The sequence below is a fragment of the Hibiscus syriacus genome, unplaced genomic scaffold, assembly GCF_006381635.1.
Source record: "Hibiscus syriacus cultivar Baekdansim isolate YM2019G1 unplaced genomic scaffold, ASM638163v2 tig00110782_pilon, whole genome shotgun sequence".
Taxonomy (NCBI): Eukaryota; Viridiplantae; Streptophyta; class Magnoliopsida; order Malvales; family Malvaceae; genus Hibiscus; species Hibiscus syriacus.
The window spans coordinates 693786-714262 of NW_024062860.1; the positions used below are offsets into that span (position 1 = coordinate 693786).

Genomic DNA, 20477 nt, shown 5'->3' on the forward strand with positions numbered 1-20477 from the left:
CATTTTGTAACTTTTAATAATCGAAGAACTCAGTAAAACATCTCATTGTTAAAGAATTATTTTGTAATTTTTAATAATTGGGGAACTTAACAAAATAGTTGCCTATAGTCAGGGACTATTTGTGTACTTTACTCGTATTCAAAATTCTTTTAGCCAACACAATTGACTTTAATTTATTATTAAATGTATTTTTAAACCGAAACTCTATACTAATAATATAAATATTATTTAATTAAAAAATAAATATAAAATGTATACACTCAAATGTACCTATATTATTTAATCAATAATTTATTATTCGTACAAAACAAGAAATTTTATTCTTACCTGAAAAACCATTTAAATCGAATTAAAAGGCATTAAAACACTAAGTCATTTGAGTCAAACAAGTTTGCTTTACTTCCATTACAATGAACCAACATTGTTCTCAGACAACTAAAAGGAGCTTTCTTGATACACCAACATAAATAAAGCACACAATCGCTTCATTGACTAGCTAATCTCACACCGAGCAACGATCATACATGCCTCAACCAGACTTCGGACAATTTTTGCTGAACACCAGGGAGAACCATGATGAGGAGTCGAACCCGGATCTCTTATTTCGCACATTGGTTTTGTGAAGCTACATTTGCACTACCTCCAAACCATGGTAGACCAGGATGAATGCACTGTTTTGTATCTGCCAGTGGAACAATAGGTCCAAGGAAGATGCGCCATAAATCGAGTATTATCGTGACCAACATTGCAGCACCCAGAGAATCAACGGCAACCCGAGGTAGGTCCCATAGATCACCAGGTTTCTCATCAATCCTGCAAAATGGATAATCACCAAACTACAACAATTACTACACTATCTGTTTATAAAAGAAAACCGGCATGCTTTTCCTTTCATGCTTTAAAGACACCTCAATCTGTTCAAACAAAAAATATCTGCAGCAAAAGAGCCTTTACTGCAATGTGGAGTTACGTTATTCTGATCGAGATATCTAAAAGGAACGGCTGAAACAAAAGCATTTTAATTACTACGAATACGGTTCCACACTATCGGATAGACAAACAAACATAAAGTTGGATTAATTTCTTACCTCAGAAACATAGGGAAGCTCACGATGAAGTATATGGCATAAAACAAAGATCCCACTTTATACATGGATGCACGATCCATGAAATCATAATACGGGAACTGCACATATTCAACATAAAGTATATCACTAGGCTAACTTCGAGATTCACCACTGTTCAGACCTGAGACAAAGTATAACATTCTGAATTAAAAGAAAACAAAGGCTCAAGGTGTGTTATCAAAAGCATGAAACCACGTTACCACATACGTTAGAAATAGCTAAAGTCTCGAGATATGCTATGAAATAAGAAAGGGCCAAAATCCATGCCACCTCAGTGGCTAACTGAATGTTCTCCGACAAGCCAGCAATAGAATGTCTTAATCTGCGAAGTGTCATGTTTGATGTAACATGGTAAAACAGGAAGACAACATGTGTGAGAAGGAACGTCGTGTGTGGCACCTGCAAAGAGAAATGGATAAACGGAAACGTATAAATGAAGTAGACTTGCACAGCCGAAATAGCATTTAGCTGGGAAGCTGGAATAAATCGTTATTATCTGTAGCTTACATTGTTCATTTTCCAGGATGGGAAAGTATAAGAAGCTCCTAAAACCGTGAAGAAATAATGGGTCCAAAAATAGTTCCCCACATAACTAAAAATTACAATCCAGACACTGGCCTGCAACAATGTAAAATAATTGAAGTTAAGACCAAGAATAACAAGTTGGAGATATAAATCATGTTCAGATCACTACAGGAGATTCTGCTGATATTGTCATGCTTGAGATCATTCAAAGTTGAAAGAAACCAAGAACAGGCATAGAAAATTTACGAGCATGAGGAAAGCATTCTACATCTAATCGTGTAACTATCAATTCAGTCTAAACTATGATGCAAACTGTCCTATTGATAATTCAAAGAAGGAAATCAAGTAAATACAACGTAGCATCGAATAAATGTAAGAGGTAAAGGAAATTGTACAACATCTTGGTAGTCCATGGAAATCACAATACATCGACAACTAATGAGAACACAATAACACTCATTCCAAGGCAAGCATCAACAATCCGTTTAACAAACATATATTATGTAAAATGATATCTAGTAAAACACTTGCCTTAACCCAATAACGGTCCTTCCAATGCAAGCTGCAGTCAGCCTGAGAAAGGAAGCAAAAGTGATAAATCCTCACAGAAAATGAGAAAACAATCGTATATGCTGCAAGAAATGGAGCCATAAGACCCTAAAAATGTCTGGCCCGGCTTTAACTAGCTAGTGTGGATTTTGAAATCTGGTTCAAGCAATTCGTGTTTAAAAGAATCCAGTTATCAAAGTAATCAACCTCATCATGACATGGACTACTTTACAACTCTTTGGCGTACTCTAAATCATTCTAATACATCAGGCATAAACTTATTTTCTTAATTATTTTCAGTTTGAATAATAAAGAATTATACAGATATGAATGACGACTGCTTTAAAAGGTCTGAAATGAGACAAATATAATATATATGAAAGGTCACATGAGTCGAGAGCTTACCTTTCCAACAACTAGCATTGGTATCAAGAATGAAGGAACTGCTGAAACCAAGCCCAGAAGCAAATATTCCAATTCCGTAAAGTTCTGTCGAGGACCATGATTATATTTTAATCCTAAATTCAATTCTCAAGCCCGAAGTTGATCATTAAACAAGTTAAAAGATGGAGAAAAGAATATCCATGAATGCCACAGTCAGTCAACAGTGAATCATCCTCATCCACTTTAGCAATTACACTAAGCCAACTAGCATTTCTCCACTTACCCATACTCTCATTTCGATCAAATTGTTCAACAATTTAAAAACAAACGTAATCAATCACGTCATTTGATTGTAACATGAAGCCAAAAACTTAAAGAACGGAATCTCATTAAACCATTTGGCATGTGAAAAAAAAGACCTTCAAATTCATTATTAAGAAAAGATCGACTTACTACAAATTGGGAGCAGAGGAAACAAAATGTAATAATCAATGGAAACAAACCTCGTAAAGTTTGAAAGGAACGACGATGCCCAAACAAAGAGTGAGCCAAAACGGAGTGTAACAGAGAAAGAAAAGCTCGCCCCATCTCTTGCTCGGATTGGATGCCAACCATAAACTTGAAGAAGAAGAAGGATGACCTGATTTCGAAAATTTCAAAACAATGGGGGTTTAGTTACTGAACCTCTATGATCAATGCCCAAAAATAAACAAGAAAATGGGTAAAAGACGATGGGTTTGAGAGAAGAAAAAGAAGTGACCTTTACCGCCCATTAATAATTTCTTGGTTTAAGCTGAACCTGAGCTGAAACTGGAATTGGATTTGGTAAAAAGAGTGTGATGTGATGGAAGTAAAACCCTAAAAGGCTTCTATCAGATTAGATTTGAAGAGGGGTCAGATTCCCACCTCTTCGATATTATTGATTTTGAGTAAATTATATAAATAGTCATCAAACTTTAGAAGTTACCTTTTGGATTTCTAAAACTTTAAAAACTTATAATACAATCACTAAATTTTTATGTAGCTTTTATTACGAACATTGTCAACTGTCATTAAAAAAAATGATGATGTGACAATTAAAGTCATATTCTTCTTAAAAAAATCTTAAATTTCTCAAGCAATTAATAATTATCGATCTCTTTTCTCCTACATCATAAGAAAAGCAAATTAAAAGTCTAATTATTGTATTATTTATGTTTTAAAAGATTGGTTCCCAAAATACAAACACTCTAGAAGTTTACTTACCCTTCGACATTTAATTGAGTGAATAGTGATTCATTTGTATTTTTTTTATTTCAATGGTTTATTTTTAATCTTACTAATAATTGAGAGACCTATATTGTATTTTACCCTATAATAAAACCCTAAACCCTAGTATCTCCTTTCGTTGTTTGCCTGCCTACGTTTTCGCTCTCGAAATCCAGGCAAAGAGGGAAAAGAATGGCTCAACTTAAGGCCATTTCACCAACTTCGTCAATCAATATCGCTTCTGACGGCCCCAAAAGAATTATTTTTTCTTTGAATTTCATACTGTATGATTGTCCCTTCATTTTCGTTGAATGTTTAGTATTTTTTTAATGAATTTATTAGCTGATGCGACGTTTTGATTCTTGCATTTTGCAGGCACATTGTTCAACCCTGATAACTTGATCTGCTCGAGGAAGTTGTCATCTTTGCAAGAGGTAATTTTGTTCTAATTTCACATTATCAAAGTCCCCACCCTTTTTTGTTCAATTTGTTTGTGTTTTGCTCTTTCAATTTGCAGTTCAATATGTGTTTGTGAAATTTCATTGACGGTTAAGTGGAAAAGCTAGTTCATTTCATGGTCATGCTATTGTCAGCAACAATGAGTCAATCAGTGTAACACCTAAGAGTCAAGGTGAGGGCTAACGTTGCTCGATAATTCGACATTTTCAGTACACCATAGAGATTACCCCTTTCCTTCTTTTAGGTTTTATACGGTGTTTCTGCTTGTTCTATCTGTGAGAAGCTTTAGAAGAATTCCTTACATTTTGCTTTCTGTATTTGGCCTAGTTGTTGGATATTTCATCTCGAAAATATGCTTCAACTCGGTTTCGTTAGCGTCTTCAGAGATGCTTTTGCACAATTGCATTTTAGTTTTGAGCCGTTTCAATTATACATGCGTTTTCATTGCGGACTTGCAGGGATTCAAGCTGTTTTGTCGAGCAACACAGTGACAGATGTTTCGGACCCTACAAAGGGTGTAGGGCTGCGAGGCAAATTAAACAAAGTTGTTTTAGCCTACGGTGGTGGCTTAGACACTTCTGTTATTGTTCCATGGCTAAGGTAGTTCGACTGTTTATGTTATATGTATGTTACTACTCTCCATTTTCTTGATCAAAAGAGTTATCATTGTTCTGTCATTATTCCCGAAGCACGAGTTTTACTATTAATTTTTTTGATCTTTTAGACATGGTTATTGGACCTCTGATGAAAGCATTTTGCTTTTGCAGGGAGAATTATGGTTGCGAGGTTGTTTGCTTCACAGCCGACGTTAGCCAAGTATGTAGGAGTAACAAGTTTGCTAAACAGTTTAATTTACTCTAAGTTCTTTTATTATGTGGTTTATGCGTGTAATGCCTTCTTTATTATGTGTGCAATTTGTGTGAATTTCAAACTTTTTCAGGGCATAAAGGAGTTGGATGGTTTGGAAGAAAAGGCCAAGGCAAGCGGTGCTTGCCAGTTGGTAGTTAAGGACTTGAAGGAGGAATTTGTGAGAGACTATATATTTCCATGCTTGCGAGCTGATGCTGTTTATGAAAGGAAATACTTGTTGGGGACCTCAATGGCCCGGCCTGTTATTGCAAAGGTTACTACCGTTTTTGGTACATTTTATGTTCTGGTAGTTATACATTCTGTCAAGCTGACACGAATACAGCTCTTATTAAAGTCTTCATAAAATGCTACCTAAGAACTGCTATTGTACTTTATCTGCTTTCTTCAGAATCCTATTTACTTTCTTCGTATGTGATTAAGGTTCTCTATTTTAGGGAATCAAATTGGTGTTAGCAAATTCAACCTCTTCCGTGGCAAGATTATTATGGCATGATGATAGATAATTCATGACCCCCAGTTAATAAAAGAGTCTTTTGTTCTTCTGTGATATCTTTATTTTTAACTGCATTTTCCATTTCCGTATTGTTTGACTTTTTTCCCGTACCATTTGCACTAACCTGCTTATTATGACAGGCCATGGTGGACGTAGCAAGAGAGGTTGGCGCTGATGCTGTTTCCCATGGATGCACAGGGAAAGGAAATGATCAGGCATGCCTCTCAACCAAGCTTTAGTTGTGAATCAAAAACGACTTCACTTCTATAATTTATCATTTATACGTGTTTCTTCAAAAAAAAAAAAACTGATTAGTATATTATTCCTCCGGGTTCGGTTTGAGCTCACATTCTTTGCTCTAAATCCCGAATTAAATGTCGTGGCTCCTCGGAGAGATTGGGATATTACAGGGAGAGAAGATGCTATTGAATATGCTAAGAAGCATAATGTGCCTGTTCCGGTGACAAAAAAATCGATATACAGCAGAGACAGGAACTTATGACACTTAAGCCATGAGGTTCGGTAAATAAGCCTTATTAGGCTGTTTTCTTGTTGGCGCCTCAATCTTTCTATAAGCTCTTTTGCTTTACTTAACGTTATTCTGTTTGTTTTGCTCCGATATTAATCTATCTTGGCATTGAAGGGAGATATCTTGGAGGATCCAGCAAATGAACCAAAGAAAGATATGTACATGATGAGTGTTGACCCAGAAGATGCACCTGATGAACCACAGTAAGTTTATCTTCCCTTTAAATGTTTTTCCTCGGGTTTCATATGTCAATTTAACAGCTTACGCGCACAATGTCTACAGATACGTGAGAATCGGAATTGATTTAGGTATCCTTGTTTCACTTAATGGAAAGACTCTTTCACCTGCTTCTCTTCTTTCTGAACTCAATGAAATTGGTGGGAGACATGGGATTGGCCGTATTGATAGTTGAAAACCGACTTGTCGGTATGAAGAGTCGTGGAGTTTATGAAACTCCTGGTGGTACCATCCTATTCAACGCTGTGCGTGAACTGGAGTCTTTAACCCTTGACCGGGAAACCATCCAAGTTAAAGATTCACTTGCCCTCAAGTACGCTGAGCTAGTTTATGCAGGAATGTGGTTCTACCCTCTTCGTGAGTCCATGATGGAGAAGATTGCCAAAACCACCACCGGTTCCGTTACTTTGAAGCTATACAAAGGATCGTTTTCTGTAACTAGTCGGACCAGTCCCTATAGCTTGTACATAGAGGATATCTCCTCCTTTGAGAGTGGGGACGTATATAATCAAGCTGACGCAGCCGGGTTTATCCGGCTCTATGGTCTTCCAATGAGGTTTAGGGCGATGCTTAAGAAGGGTATCTAAGTGCTTTCTTTTTTATGTCAATGTCTAGAATTTCAAGGCTTAATAACGGAGTATTGTCAACGGATCAAGTTTCACACATCATTTGAATATTAGTTCAAGGTTTGGTTTTTCTAGATTCGAGTTGGATTCGGATTGTGCTAGTGATTCCATGTATTATCTTTAGATAAGATTTGTCACCATCTTTGATTTTCATCATCCCCTTGCCCCCTACTCTTAATATCTTTTTGGAAAGTTCTGCATAATTGAAGTCCAACTATTAAGCCCCAATTATTGAGAATTTGTATGATGTGAGCAAGAAGATAGGAGGTTTTGATAAGCATGTTTGTGGCATCAAATTCAAGACGGTATAAATAAAATCATATCATACCATCGAGAGAGTCTACTGACCAGAAAGCCTCTGCATCTACCACAAATCTCTTTTTTTACGAACTAGGTCGTACTGCCAGTTTTTTAGGTCGAATCTAAAAAGATTCGAGTCATACAATATAAAAGTAAAACAAGAATAACATGTTATAAAATTGAAACTATCATATGGAGAATCGGACTTGAATAGGTAACTTGACTTTAAAAGGTTCTTTCAAATCGTGATGAATTTATAATTTTTTCCTTTATTCATATGTTTCAACCCCCTAAATAAAAGAATTAGAACAAACTTCTTGTTGTTTCTCAAGATGTAATTAACTATACAGAGCCGAATCTTGGTTCAGAGTCTGCATTTGCTTGTATCTGTGCTGCATACTGCAAATTTCAAAGAATGTCCTCAAAAGATGGGCGGCTCCATAATTCTGGACAAATGCACTTATTTGCTATGGAAACCGCAGTTGATAACGATTCTTGTGATCCTGTAGCTGAAACAACTGGGTTCATCAACCTTGTTCGCCCATCTTGATTGCTTAAAGATGCCTGGCAAACCAAGATCATTGTAATAAGTTTCCATGCAGGAACTTGTCGATTCCGATCTGAATTTGAAAGTTTCAATTTTGAATCCGACCAAAGACGATTTGACTGTAAAAGTCGATGATCCGAACTTACATGATTCAAACTTGAAAATGATCTGAACCCAGAATCATACAAACTTAGAATGACCCAAAACCTAAAATGGCTTGAATTCAAATGCCAGACAAAAAAATGACCTGGATTCGAGTGTCAAAGTCAAATGAGAAAATTCCAAAATGATTTGAACTTGAATTGACATGAACCTGAATGACAAAAAACAATTTAAAACTCAATTTACCCAACTGAAAGGTTTAATTAAATATATAGCCTTTTCATGAGGGATGTGAAGCATTTCCGAGCGCACAAAGATTGGAATCACATACCAATTCATTTCGTAGAGTCGCCTCCATTTTAGCAGCAATGGAGGAACCTAGCATTGCCTCTAATAAGATGATCCCAAAGCTATAAACATCATCCTCTAATCTTGTCATTTGCCTGTAAAGATGGTTCGAATAGTAAGAATCTCTGCTTAAAACTGATAATATGCTGAAGTGACATTGAATGCAAAATTCCGCATGAAGGTAAAGAAGCAAATGAACATATCAATATCAGTCCTTACCATGATTTATGAGGATCCTCTCGTTTTGCCTGCACGTAAGAATAAGGTCGTAAGTTCGTAATCATAAAAGGATTATTGTGAAGATAATAAAGGATGAAGTCATTATTTTCGGTCTGGAGAAAAAGAAAAAGATTACAGACATTGAGATTCGTTAAGTTTTGCGAAATTAACCATTTTGGTTAGCATGATAAGGAGTATTACCGTAAAATCATTGGTTTCCTCGGAGATAATGGAGAGCCCTTAGTCACCCAATTTGGCCATCCGATGCTGGTTGAGCAATATGTTGTTATTCAATCTGATGTGAAAGAAACCAGGGATAACTCAGGTATGCAAGAACTGCACTGCCTTGCAAACACCAATTAAAACTGCTAATCTTTCCGACCAATTCAGAACCCCTCCAACACAATTTTCTACAGTAACATCAAGTCAAATGTGCTAGCAAGGTTACTGATTTGCAGTAAAGGATCAAATTATGCCAAATTAATGTACGGGGACTAGATTTGTAAGTTGAGTTTAATACAGGGATGAAAACCACAACTTGATCCCATAAATAAAACAATCTAAAGTTACAAATTAAGGGAGTCCAAGGATATTTACCAGAGAGATGAGAACGAAAATTCCCATTAGGAATGTATTCAAAAACGAGAAAGACTCTGTTGACACTGCAGTCATCTTGTTCAACTTCAATGCAATGTCCCAAAATGCTAACCAAATGTGGGTGGCGAATCTTTGCAAGCATATCCAGCCTGAGTTTGAGATTTTTAATCCAATATTTCTTTGTTGTAGGCAGGCATCTTATAGCAACTTGGATTCCACTCTCCAAACTTCCTTTGAAAAGCTGGGAAATAAATTTTAGTGAGATTCAGTGACGAACAATCCGTGTTTAATCCATTCTTGGACACAATATATGTTACTGTGGTCGATTATGGTAAAGAATAATGGTCAAAGGAGACAGAATCACAAAATAATGATCATAATTTCATATTGTAACTGATGCTTTAACTCGGAAAGAAGGTCATTATAAAGATAAAGTCTTGTTCATTAACAAAATGATGACAAATGATATTACCTCTCCATACGAACCTTCACCCAGAAAAGCAGAGTTATCAAAGTTGTTTGCAGCTTCCTTTAACTCTTCCAAAGTGAATGACCGACAAGGTGGGAGACCTTGTGCCCCTAACTTTGCATTGTCAGAAATGTAACCTGAAATCAAAATAGTACTATGCCTTATTCCAAATCACTGATGTCGTTAACATTAGTACAAGGACTAAAATCATAATTTGACCTTTTTTAACTTACTTGCATTGGTTAGGATCTCAGAAGAGAACCCTGTCGTGGACTTTTCTTGAACTGATTTGTGCAGCAAATGTTGCTCCGATATCCCACGGTGGCAGTAATGTCTGCAAATGATTATGATGGCAATAGCCAAAAGCACAGTGATAACAGCTATGCCTACTATGAGACCAACTGAAACTCCTATGCCTCTGGCATTCGGATTGCTTCGGTTCTTAAGAACTTCATTTCTGCAATACGATTCCGGATGCTGATAATGATGATGATGTTCATCGATGGATAAACAGTTGCCATCGAAGTTGACAACTTTATTGCCTGATTCAATATTTAATTATAATACTAAATTTATATTTAATATTTGATTAAACAATTATTTTGATCTTTAAATATTTTACGAAGTATTTTAGTTTCTTGACGCTTTATTATTACATCTAAACGATCATGATTGGATGAAACTTCTTAATTTATTATGGTCAACGTTGATATAATAAGTCTTACGTGTTAAAAGTACTGACGTGATATTATCATATGTCTAAACAACTGACGTGATATTATCATGTGTCTAAAATATTGATGTGATAGTAACATATCATCACTTTGGATACATAAAACATGCCACATTAGCGCCAAGTGTTGATAGTTGGTGAACTAAAGGTTTCTGACCAACCATGAGTCATTTTGAAAAAAATAATAATGAAAATTGAAGGTTAAAATGTTTAAAAAATAATATGGACCAAAGTGATTATGTAATGAAACAATATGAGTGATTTTTGACATTATATCTTATATTTATTATAAATGAATATTAATCAATTTAATATATCTATCGTATTGATATAGAATAACATACTAATTAATATATTTAATTATTATTTTTTATATACAAATCAAATAATTAAATACTATGAACTTACTCAAATTTTGACATGAAAATAATACATGACAATCCGAACATTAAAATATTAATGCATAATCTTATTATATAATTGATTTTTCAGAGATGATTATTGTGATTGGATTTTGAAGTCATCAGAACTTGACCCAAATGTTATACCTATCTATTTGTATCTGATCTGATTCGGAATTTGATTCAATTTTTTTAGTATAAAGACTTACATTCAATCCGACTTGAACCATAATCTAGATTTTTATAAAAGAAAAACTCGATCATATTAAAATTTATTAAATTTCATGTCAAATGTCTATTTATAAGTACGAGATCGAGATAAGTTGGATGTTCAAAGTGAAGCCCAAATTAAAACCCACATAGCACATCTCCATAGCCCAAAAACAAACCCAAAACAAAATAAACCCTAGGTTCGGAGGAACTCACTAATAAGGACTCGATCGAACAAATAAAAACAAATGAAGCAAATTCCATACTTCTACCAATAAATGCAGGCAACAATATAAAAGGCCTTAAACCCTAATCACTTCCACTATCTCATTCACTAAACCCACAGAAACCACCGAGCAACACAAACCCAATCCAAAGACACCGCCATTTGTCAGTTAATTTGATTGTTTTGAAGCAACGAAAAAGGTGGGGTTTTGGAGCCTTTGATTCAATGGCTCTTTACTTATTGTACGAGTCATCTTCTGGGTACGCGCTATTCCAGGCTCAGGGGCTCGATGAAATCGGTCAAAACACGGAGGCTGTTAGGAACTCGGTTGCCGATCTGAACCGGTTCGGTAAGGTGGTTCAACTCACTGCTTTTCAGCCTTTTGAATCCGCCATTGATGGTCTCAACCAATGCAACTCCGTTTCTGAAGGTATTAATAAGGATGTCGCCTTTATTGTGTTTTTCAAGCTTATGGGTTTAGTTTTGCGTTGTCTTCAAGTAATTTTCTTCAATATATGTTTTGCGGGATGGGTTTTTGCTAGCAATACAGTTGAAGTATTTTTTTTGGTAAATTATTATGTTTATCTGTTGCTTCGATTTGGGATTTGCTTGAAATAAAATATTCCGCCATTTTTGTATGCTTGTTTAGGTGATTTACCCTTTTAAAATACTAGAGAGAAAAAAACACACACACATCGATAATGATTTCCATTTCATATGAGGTTGCTTATTGTTTAAGTTAGGTTAACAATTGGATTATGTCTGGTATCATTGGTGGTTTCTGCTAATAACTTTTTGTATGTAAGTTTAATTACTTGGTGGTTTGATTTGGGATTGCTCGAAATAAAGGATTCTGCCATTTTATGTGGTTGGTCAGGTGAATTAGCCTTTAAGAATACTAGCTAAAGGAAGACACACACAATGGCATACTTTGCCATTTTGTACGAGGTTGCTTGCTGTGTAAGTTGGGTTAACCATTGGTTTATATCTGGTTTCATTGATAGGGCTTATGACTGATGAATTAAGGAGCTTTTTGGAGCTTAATCTCCCTAAAGTCAAGGAAGGCAAGAAATTGAAGTTCAGTATTGGAGTTGCAGAGCCTAAGCTGGGTTCCCACATCTCCGAAACTACTAAAATTACATGCCAGAGTGGAGAGTTCATTCTCGAGCTACTTCGTGGTGTGCGGTTGCATTTTGATAAGTTCATCAAGGACTTAAAGGTTTGCATATAATCATATTTCACCATTATTTCTTTCAAGAAAACGACTACAAGTGTGTGCTTTTTCTTGAAACTTTGTAGCCTGGGGACTTGGAAAAAGCACAGCTTGGTCTGGCACACAGTTACAGTCGAGCAAAGGTTAAGTTCAATGTCAATCGAGTAGACAATATGGTTATTCAAGCAATTTTCCTTCTTGATACTCTTGATAAGGATATCAATTCATTTTCCATGAGAGTGAGGTTTGTTATTATTTTAACCTTGAAACTAGCATTTTTTTAGTTTAACGTGTAACCATAACTAGTATGTGTATGGATTTTATGTAATGGATATTCTCTGGTTGATGACATCCTGCAGGGAATGGTACTCATGGCATTTTCCGGAGTTGGTAAAGATTGTCAATGACAATTATCTGTATGCAAGAGTTGCGAAGCTTATAGAGGATAAGTCAAAGTTGTATGAAGAACACATTCCTGCCTTAACTGAAATACTCGGGGATGAGGATAAAGCAAAAGAAATTGTTGAAGCTGGAAAAGCATCAATGGGTAGATCTCTTGGATTTATACCACACTTCAAACTTATTTTCTCATGCCCCCATTTATTAACTTTTTTCTCCTTTGCAGGACAGGATTTGACTCCAGTTGATTTGATTAATGTTCAGCTATTTGCTCAGAGGGTAATGGATCTTGCCCAGTACAGAAAGAATCTTTATGATTATTTAGTGACAAAGATGAATGACATTGCACCAAATTTGGCATCATTGATCGGGGAAGTTGTTGGGGCACGATTGATCTCTCATGCTGGTAGTCTCACAAATTTGGCGAAGTGCCCCTCTTCCACTCTTCAGATTCTTGGTGCCGAGAAAGCCCTTTTCAGGTATTTTACTTCTCACCTTGTCTTCTTATCACTTTGTGGAGTCGTAAAATGTGTGAAGAACCAGAGTTCTTGATAAAATTATCTCCCTCGTTGAGCTGTGTCTTGAATCAGGTCTTGCTTTCAAGATCTTGAGTAATCATCCTAGTGCACTATTTAATTTCTTTTCCGATATTTTTCTGACCTTACTTTTAAGGCATTGGTTTCACTCATTTTCTTGCTGTTGGTGGCTTCAGGGCACTGAAAACTCGAGGAAACACACCCAAGTATGGTCTTATTTTCCATTCATCTTTCATCGGTCGAGCATCTGCTAAAACAAGGGCCGAATGGCACGCTATCTTGCAAACAAATGTTCCATTGCATCTCGAATTGATTGTTTTGCAGGTAACTATCATTTTTGTTAACTCGTATGCTGCAAGGTTTCCCATAAGTTGATAAATTCTCTTCTTATGTGCAGAGAGGGGCTCCACTGTTTTCGGGGAGAAACTACGAGAACAAGTAGAGGAACGACTTGAATTCTATGACAAAGGTGTTGCACCTCGAAAAAACATTGATGTTATGAAGTCTGCAATTGAAAGTACTCAAAACAAAGGTACATGGAGCTGTGAATCCCATTCTTTTTGTACAACTTCGAATGATTTTTTTCCAATTTAAAGATGTTCGGTAGAACTAAGACGGTAACAGAATCTCTTGCACCTGAGCCCTTGGAAAATTTGTTGTCAGTTGATCTCATCTCCTACTGAAAGTGTGGATTATTTCACTGCAGTTAGTCGATCAGCTTTGACAAGTACGATTTCTATTTAAAATTCTTATATAATACCATGTTTTATGCAGATGTAGAAATGGAGGAAGCCCCACCCATTGAAGCTTCTGCAAAGAAAAGCAAGAAAAAGAAGTCAAAACCCGAAGACGCCCCAGTTGAGGCTACAAATGGAGATGTTTCAGAGGATGCTAAATCGGAGAAGAAAAAGAAGAAAGAGAAAAGAAAGATAGAGCAAGAGCAGGATCTTGCAGTGGAGAAGACAAACGCCGAGCAAGATGGAACAGCCAAGAAGAAGAAAAAGAAGAGCAAAGATGGAGCTGCTGCGAGTGAAACTAAAAAGAAAAAGAAGTCCAAGGAGTGAATGCATCACCGTTGTGCTCAATTTTGTGTAATGGCATGCTAATAGTGTTTCTCTAAGTGGTGTTGTAGGAATATGGCTTGTTTGCTTTTCTTCTTTGTCAAACTTTTTTTCTTTTCGCAAAGGAACAAATTTGGGTGCCTTAGAAATATGGCATTTGTCGAACTTCCTTAGTATTGAAAGTGAGATTCTTGTCTTCTTCTCGGATTTCGGACTCGAGGTCTTCGGGTTCATGTGAATGTCCAAATATTTCGACAGGGACGAAGTATTTATTAATCTAATACAAGTATGTTTCATTATTATTTTGAATTTTCTTTTGTGCAAAAAAATGATTAAAACATAAAGACTGATAATTCTAAAGAAATTATTGTATCTGTCTTAAAAGTAAATTATCCAAATTAATAGAATCACATAACCACATATTTTGTAAGACAAAATCCAAATCAAACAAAAAGTGGATGGGACTTTGCGATAAATCCTTCGAAAACTAAAAGAGAAAACTCGGAAATGTTAATGCGAGACACTGCAATCATTAAAATGGCGAAACGGGGGCTGCTAGGGATGTCATTAAAAAATGGGTAAAATATTTTAGAGGTCCTTAAATTATAATCAAATAATTGTTTTAGCTACTAAAATTTTAATAATTATACAAATAATCATTAAATTTATCTAATTATTATAAAATAATTATTGTGACATAATAATAATAAAGTTTGGAACTTTAAATAATAATTTAATAATAGTTCAATAAAATTTAACTAATGGAAAAACAGAATTTGCTGATTACTTTATAACAATTTAATGGTTATTATAATTTCATTAGAATAAATTTATCGACCATCATTTTCTAATAATTTGATGAATTGAATGATTGTTCTATAATAATTTGATAAAATATAGGTTAAAGTACATGTTTAATATCTTAACTATCGTTTTTATTTCATTTTCGTCACCCAATTATTTGTTTTCAAAATCATACCTAGCGTTTAGTTTTTGTTTTATTTTGATCACTCGTCGTTAAAAAATTAACGATGATGCTTACATGTCACTATAAGATAATGTCACGTCATCATTGAAAAAATATAAAAATATCTTGTCAGCAGTTCTGTTAATTTGTTGGGTAAATTATACTTTGAGTACCTCAACTATCAGTTTTTTCTCGTTTTGGTCACCCACTTATTTCTTTTCAAAATCATATCTAACATTTAGTTTTGGTCACCTACCACTAAAAAAATAAAGGTGATGTTGATGTGTCACTATATGGTAATGTCATGTCATCATTGAAAAAAATCATATCAACATTTCTGTTAATTTTTTAAACTATAGGTGACTAAAATGAAACAAAAATATTGTGTTAGGTATGATTTTGAAAAAATAAATAGTTAGGTGACCAAAATGGAACAAAAGTGATGGTTGGAGTACTAAATATGTAACTTATCCTAATTTTTTAACGATGAATGACCAAAATAAAACTAAAATGTAACATTAAGTATGATTTTAAAAAAAATAGTTGGGTGAGTAAAACGAAATAAAATTGATAGTTAGAGGGTACTAAATGTGTAGTTTACCTAAAATGTAATAGCTCATATAGTTTACCTCAAATGTTAGCTCATAAAATTATGTCATATTCAAGTTTTCCCCGGGAAAATTCAACTCTTTCTGCTGAACCACTGGTTCTGTAGATTCTTCACATCGTCGTTCTCATCCCAAATCTTCAATGGCAAGATCATCAGGAAGGATCATCAAGAACCCATTCATGAGCTTAACCCCGAGTCCAAGATCATGGACTCAGCTGTTCTCGTCAGTTTCACCATTACCATCACTCTGCTTCTTCCAAGAAAACAACCCCTTCCCTCTCAATCTTCTTCCTTTCTTTCTTGTTTTCCTTCACTTTCCTGGGAACCTCCATCTTCCTATTCTTGCCAAATTCCCATGATTCAATCACATGTTCCATTGAATCTCCAGCAATCTCCCCAATCTCACCCCACTCTTTACCTTCTTCGTACTCTAAAATCATCTTGGTATCTTTGCTTTCTGGCTTGAACTCCAACAACGAGATTCAACCCAGAATTGGCGGCATATCAATGGTGCCATTACCAGTTCATCTGGTTTCCGGGAATTTATCAGAACAAGAAACCGAGTTCTGGAAACAACCGGATGGAAATGGATACCGTCCTTGCTTGGATTCAACAATCGAGTACCGCAAAAGATCTGCAAAGATTTCGATGGAGAAGAACAGATTCTTGGTCTTCATTGCCGCTGGGGGATTGAATCAACAACGGAATCAAATCATCGATGCCGTTGTCATTGCTCGAATCCTCGAAGCTGCTTTAGTTGTGCCCGTCTTGCAGGTCAACATGATATGGGAAGATGAAAGGTGATGTGATTACACTAACAATCAATATAGGGTTCATTTATCTGATGAAAATGAAATCATTTGTGTGTTTTTCATTGGGAATTTCAGTCAATTTCCAGATATTTTCGATGATGAACACTTCAAGAAGACTTTAAGAGCTGATGTATGGGTTGTATCTTCGTTACCATCGTCTCATTTGGTTGCTAAACGGACAATCATCACACAGATTCCTTACGGTGTTTCTCCGTCTTGGATCCGTGCTAAATTCGTCAACAAGTAAGCGGAATTCGATTCGGTATTGACGCGAACACGAACAAGAAACAAATACACGGACGTCGGAACCTCATTGTAGATTCTTTTTGTTTTCAGCTCAATCAAGAAGGTGTTCTTGTGCTAAAAGGATTATATTCTAAGCTCTCCAAGAATCTTCCATCTGATTTGCAGAAGCTTAGGTGCAAGGTACTTCAAGTTTAATTTACAAACACATTATATTCCGTAATTATCGAACTTTTCATTTTTCTTGAAATATTCGTATCAGACATTCGTATCTAACCCGGATTCTCCAGGTAGCGTTCCATGCTCTGTGATTTTCCAAGCCAATTCTCAAGGTTGGGAACCAGCTAGCGAGAAGAATGTGGATTGAAGGTCCATATGTAGCCCTTCATCTCCGGCTTGAGAAAGATGTGTGGGTCCGGACCGGATGTCCACCGGATTAGGTCCCGAATTCGACAGAACTGTAACCCGGATTGAGAAATCTCAGCCTCAGTACCTCACTGGGAGAGTCGACATGAGTTATAGTCAACGACGCCTCTCGGGACTGTGCCCTCTAAATGCACTGGAGATGGCAAGGTAAGTATTGAAATTTATTCGTTTCGACTCGAATTTCAAAGTTGAAAGGTAAATGACATCAATGGTCATTTTGTTGTAGGCTTTTAAAGGCTTTAGGGGCACCAAAAACTGCTCGGCTTTAGGGGCACCAAAGCTTTGGCACCACTTGCCGCGGAGTTTCCGAATTTGGTTCAGAAGGAAATGTTGGCACATGGCGGCGAACTCTCGCCATTCCGCAAGGGCTCCTCGTCTCTATCGGCGATCGACTATGTCATATCATTTAACGGCGACATCTTTATACTGTCCAATGGGGGAAACATGGAGCGAGCCTTACGGGGACATCACACATTCATGGGACACAGGAAAAGCATATGGCCGAACAAAAGGACGATGCTTCCATTGTTGGAAGATTCATCGATCACGGATGAAGAATTCAGTAGCATCATGAGATCAGTGCATAATAAAACCATGAAGCTAGAGCCCAGGAAGAAGGAGAGAGACAGAGATGTGATTGCTTATCCAGTGCCTGAATGCATGTGTCGACACGGTTCTGGTATTTTCTGATTTGTACATACATTCCTCTATACGTATACTAACCGTATCACACATATATTTTTGTCAAATTGGTACGCTGTCGTTTCTTCCCTCACTAATATCTAGACGTAATGATTAAAAGACTAATCAATTAGCAATCCCAAAATAACGGATTATTAATTGATTTAAGGCTGTGTTTGGTTCACGGAATGTAAGATTATCAGTGAGAATAAAAGATTACCAGGGAATAGAATTAATGGGAATGTTGTATTTTGTGTTTGGTTGATTTAACAGAATGTAAGATTACTGTATTTGATTAAAGGAATAAAATATTATTGAAATATATATTTGATCAAATTGTCCTTATTATATATTTATTTTTTTTAAAAAGTTGAATTCTACTATAATATTACTATAATTAATTTATATATTTTTTAAAAAAAATTAAATTCATAAAATTTATATAATTTTTTTATAAAATTGAAAATATAAATAGGTTTAATGACAGGGTAAAATTTTATTTTAACCCCTGAACTTCATTTAAAATTTTAATTATAGACTTTTTTTTTTGTAAATCTAAAATAGTTTAAGGATAAATTTTTAATTTAACCTTCGTAGAATTTTTATTATTCAACGACAGAAGAAGGATATTTTTGAAGAAAAAAAAATTTAAGGGCATTTTAGTCCAAAACGTCGGTAATCCAACAATACCTAAGGAAAGGGGTAATCACATTCCCGATAATATACACAAAAAAATCCACTATTGGTAATAACAGATTAATAGGAATGAGATTACCGGCCAACCAAACGGGGGAATGAGGATTATATTCCCCCGGTAATACAACATTCCTTGAACCAAACGGGGCCTAAGGGTAAAGTGCACAAATGGTCTTAGGCTATGATATTTTGTTTTGTTGAGTCCCCGCCTCTGATTATAGGGCGTTGTTTTGTTGAGTCCTCCAACTATTAAAAGTTACAAAATTGTCACTCGTCTATTCATATAACAACAATGTAGTATATGGGGCGAATACAAGGGCATTTGCTCAAAGTCTCTCAATCATTTGACAATGAATGCTCATATATTTGCATATGCAGTGCTCGAACTCAATACCTCAAAGGATAACAACAACCCCTTAACCACTGAGGTCGTTTGGATCGTGTATCCCTCAAATATAATTAAGAATTTGAATTTTGATATTGTGAATCAAACAAATTAAATTGAAAATATAACATGATAATGTATTTTTACAGTATTCAATTCAAATTAGTTTGATCACATTGTAAATATATATTAACCTAGCACATGAATAATTCATATCAAACATAATTACAAATTTCATTACTCAACTTTTTTTCACTCCTATTTTAGTTTTTCACTCATATTTTAGTAATTGAAGTTTATTTTTGTAATACCCTTAACCCGTATACGTCTCGATATACGAGTCAAATATGTCACATCAACTGACTAATGATTTCTTGTAACCCCCTAGACCCGGCCTATGCGTTTCGACTAAGTCTAGTGGATCACATTATGATTATTAAAGACATTTTCCGAAATCGTTATTCTATCAATATAAAATCACATTATAAATAACATGAAATTATAAACAAATTATACTATAAAAATCCAACTCGTAAATATAGTACCAATAAATAATTTAATTTAAAACATGTCTTCAAATTCAAAATCACAATAAACCGAGCAGTACTAGCAAAAGAGTCATCATTATAAAATCCGATATTTAAAATAAGGTCCATGTCACCAAAATAAAGTCAACTTGCAAGATAAAAACATTACAATCTGATTTACTTCAAGAGATATGTTGATCTTCCAAGTGCTCGAACCGAGGTATCTAACAATAATATCTGAAAGGGGGAAAACATTTTCAAAAGGTGAGCTAGGCTCAGTGTGTCCCAACATTTCCATAAAATGTCAATAGGTACAAATCATAGTCCAGTAATCTCACAAATTCGTAAAAGAGTTTAACTTTTGAAAATCATAGTTTAAACCCTTTTTCTGGTACACCATCAGTAGTTCTCAAAATTATTTTCCATATAGCTTACTTTATGCACATAGCAAAAAGAAGCCGACTTAAGGATAGGCTCTGAAGCTTGTATCCTTAAGCCCAAGTCAATAAGTCCATATAGCTTACCCTAAGCACACAGCAAAGGAAAGCCGACCTAATGAAACATCTTGGGGCCCTCAAGAGTCACATTAGGCCCAGTTAGCTTGATCAGAGCTATTCCATCGTAATTCAATTCCAAAATTCAATTGCACCGTGACATAAATTCCATAAATCCAAAAACATGGTAATCATATACCATTTCAAAACAAAAATTAGATAGTAGCC

General features: G+C 35.4%; 1 protein-coding gene and 4 pseudogenes across 2 annotated transcripts; 3 read left to right on the forward strand and 2 right to left on the reverse strand.

Annotated features, from left to right (window-relative positions):
- Positions 1-375: 375 nt before the first annotated feature.
- On the reverse strand, positions 376-3446 carry LOC120140161 (cycloeucalenol cycloisomerase-like). 2 transcript variants are annotated; one of them, XM_039155182.1, is made up of 8 exons: positions 3352-3446; positions 3089-3225; positions 2607-2690; positions 2184-2225; positions 1635-1745; positions 1335-1526; positions 1089-1186; positions 376-813 (listed from the first exon to the last, which is right to left on the reverse strand). In XM_039155182.1, the coding sequence occupies exons 1-8, from the start codon at positions 3356-3358 to the stop codon at positions 600-602; spliced, it is 885 nt and encodes a 294-aa protein (XP_039011113.1). In that variant the 5' UTR covers positions 3359-3446; the 3' UTR covers positions 376-599. The 2 variants fall into 2 exon arrangements, with proteins under 2 accessions (XP_039011113.1, XP_039011112.1); XM_039155181.1 differs by having other exon boundaries at positions 3346-3427.
- A 533-nt stretch (positions 3447-3979) lies between these two features.
- On the forward strand, positions 3980-7080 carry LOC120140162 (annotated as a pseudogene).
- Positions 7081-7689: 609 nt separating this feature from the next.
- LOC120140136 lies at positions 7690-10533 on the reverse strand (annotated as a pseudogene).
- Positions 10534-11277: 744 nt separating this feature from the next.
- On the forward strand, positions 11278-14707 carry LOC120140160 (annotated as a pseudogene).
- A 1418-nt stretch (positions 14708-16125) lies between these two features.
- LOC120140159 lies at positions 16126-18156 on the forward strand (annotated as a pseudogene).
- Positions 18157-20477: the final 2321 nt, after the last annotated feature.